The sequence below is a fragment of the Engraulis encrasicolus genome, unplaced genomic scaffold, assembly GCF_034702125.1.
Source record: "Engraulis encrasicolus isolate BLACKSEA-1 unplaced genomic scaffold, IST_EnEncr_1.0 scaffold_33_np1212, whole genome shotgun sequence".
Lineage (NCBI taxonomy): Eukaryota > Metazoa > Chordata > Actinopteri > Clupeiformes > Engraulidae > Engraulis > Engraulis encrasicolus.
Window position 1 is genome coordinate 656,791 of NW_026945632.1, and position 2,500 is coordinate 659,290.

Consider the following 2,500-nt stretch of genomic DNA (forward strand, 5'->3'; position numbering starts at 1 on the left):
TGGCCAGAGAAGGTATTGCAACTATGCAGCTCATTGAAATAAATATTCATGAATACACTGTGTGTTGCAATAGTTGCAATACTTACTACGGTGGCCAGAGTAGGTACTGCAACTATGCAGCTGTGCTCCCTACTGCCAAGTTTGATCTTTTCATGAATGTTTCCTGAATAATAAACCAATATTTACTAGTCTGACAAACAGCACAGTAAATTTTGCAGCTGAAAATGTCAGCTTCTGGAAATTCTAAATGGTGGACGACGGAGAAGATCCCCCTTTTCATGTATGAAAAGTAGAATTTGATGGTGCTGGTAAGTATTTGTTAAAAAAGGTAAGATTTGTGAATGGGCCGAATGGATTCTGGAAATTAACTACTTACACAGTGCACCTTTAAAGGGGTATGCCACTATTTTGGGGCTTAATACTAAAATTGTTGAAAATCGTTGGCCAGGGTTTATAAAGGTGGTAAAGTGTCTTATTTTTCATGGCAAGCGTTGTCTTGCTTTAAGACAAGTTAAAAGAGGGAATATGTCGCTAAGCTAGTGAAAGTCAATGAATCCGTGTAGCATGCTAAAATAATGGCATAGCCCTTTAAGTCTACTGAATGGGAGCGAGCCTGTCTGAATAAAAGGACTTTTACATAGTAGTGTAACACTTAAAGGGACACTGTGCAGGAAATGGTCAAAAAAGGTACTGCAACTATGCTGCTCATTGAAACCGGGCTTGCTCTTGCCAAATTTGATCTTTACATGAAAGTTTACTAAGTAATAAACAAAATATTTTCTAGTATTGTTCAAGTACAGTCATTTTTGCAGCTAAAAATGGCCCGTTTTGAAAATTCAAAATGGCGGACCATGGAGAAGATCCCCCTTTTCATGTATGAAAAGTGCAATTTTTCCAGTCATAATGAATACTTAGAATTTGATGGTGGTGGTAAGTATTCATGAAAAAGGTAACATTAGTGAATGGGCAGCATGAATTCTGGAAATAAACAACAAAAAATCTCACACAGTGTCCCTTTAACGTTACTTCAGTTTAGTCCTTCGGTCGTGGGTAATAATACACAGCACGGAGTATAATTCACAGTTCACTTTATTAACCAACCGTAATTTCTTAAATACCACATCACATACATTCCATCACATATCCTTTCGCCCTCAGGTCGACATATCCCTACGCCCCTCAATACCTTCCTGACCAATGAGATGAGCTCCCTTACCTCTCCAAAAGCTCCTCGACCAATGAGATGAGCTCCCTTACCTCTCCAAAAGCTCCTCGACCAATGATCTTCAAGATCTCAAAGTCCTCCTTGTGGAGACGCATCTGTTTCACCTTGGAGGCAAACGGCTTGGCTGGAGAGGGGGATAGAGAGAGGATAGAGGAGAGAGAGAGAGAGGAGGAGGAGGAGAGATAGATTATTGGATTGGGATAACTACGTATGTTAAATATAATGACTCAGTTTTAATGTACAAAATCTCCCATGGCCTGGCCCCTCCTCCTCTACAGACATTTATCATAAGAGCATAAACAGGGCTACCAGAGCCAGTTCCAGGGGTGATTGCTCTGTCCCATTTAGAAAGAGCGCTTTTAGTCAGGCTGTTTTCTCTTACAGAGCTTGTCACACCTGGAACACAATTCCCAGTAAAATTAGAGAACTGCCAACATTAAACTCTTTTAGTAAACAGTTAAAATTATGGCTACTGGATTATCAATGCTGTCAACATAATCTTAAATAGTTAGTACTGGCAGCTGTTTAACTTATTTGGGTATTGTATTTTGTAATTGTATTTTGTATTATATATTTTAAAATGTGTGTGTATTTTTGACTCTGCTTTTTACAACTGTGTGCAAAAACTGTGTATTTTTAGTTTTGTTTTAACCTTGTTTTTTTTTTAAGGAACATCAAACCTGTCAAGGGACAAAAGACGGAAATTAGTCTCTTGGCTACAATCTTGTATATTTAGCATTTTTGTTTAAATGCTGGCAATATATGCTGTCCCTTTCTTAAATAAATAAACTTGTAAGCTTGTAAACTTGTAGAGAGGGAGATAGAGAGAGGAGAGAGGAGAGAGAGAGGAGAGAGTGGGATAGAGAGAGAGGGAGATAGAGAGAGGAGATAGAGAGGAGAGAGGGGAGAGAGAGGAGAGAGGGGGATAGAGAGAGGGAGATAGAGAGAGGAGAGAGGGGGATAGAGAGAGAGGGAGATAGAGAGAGGAGAGAGAGAGGAGATAGCGGGATAGAGAAATAGGAGAGATAGAGAGAGAGGGAGATAGAGAGAGGAGAGAGAGAGGGGGATAGAGAGAGGAGATAGAGAGGAGAGAGAGAGAGGGGGATAGAGAGAGGAGATAGAGAGGAGAGAGAGACAGTTATGAGATCCAAGATAATAACAAATCAACTGATCCGGAGTCCTGGTGGTGATTATGGGAACTGCAGCGAGGGGAGAAGGAGCTCAATTAGGGCTGTACAATATATCCAATATACTGCATATTGTGATATCAATACT

The 2,500-nt window shown here is 40.0% G+C and overlaps 1 protein-coding gene across 1 annotated transcript in view; it reads right to left on the reverse strand.

Annotated features, from left to right (window-relative positions):
- The window catches only part of LOC134443512 (serine/threonine-protein kinase MRCK alpha-like), a 167,722-nt gene that overhangs the window by 141,711 nt on the left and 23,511 nt on the right, over positions 1-2,500 (reverse strand). The window contains exon 2 of the mRNA XM_063193272.1: positions 1,258-1,349. Within this exon, the coding sequence (XP_063049342.1) occupies positions 1,258-1,349 (92 nt within the window). The remainder of the gene's footprint in view (positions 1-1,257; positions 1,350-2,500) is intronic.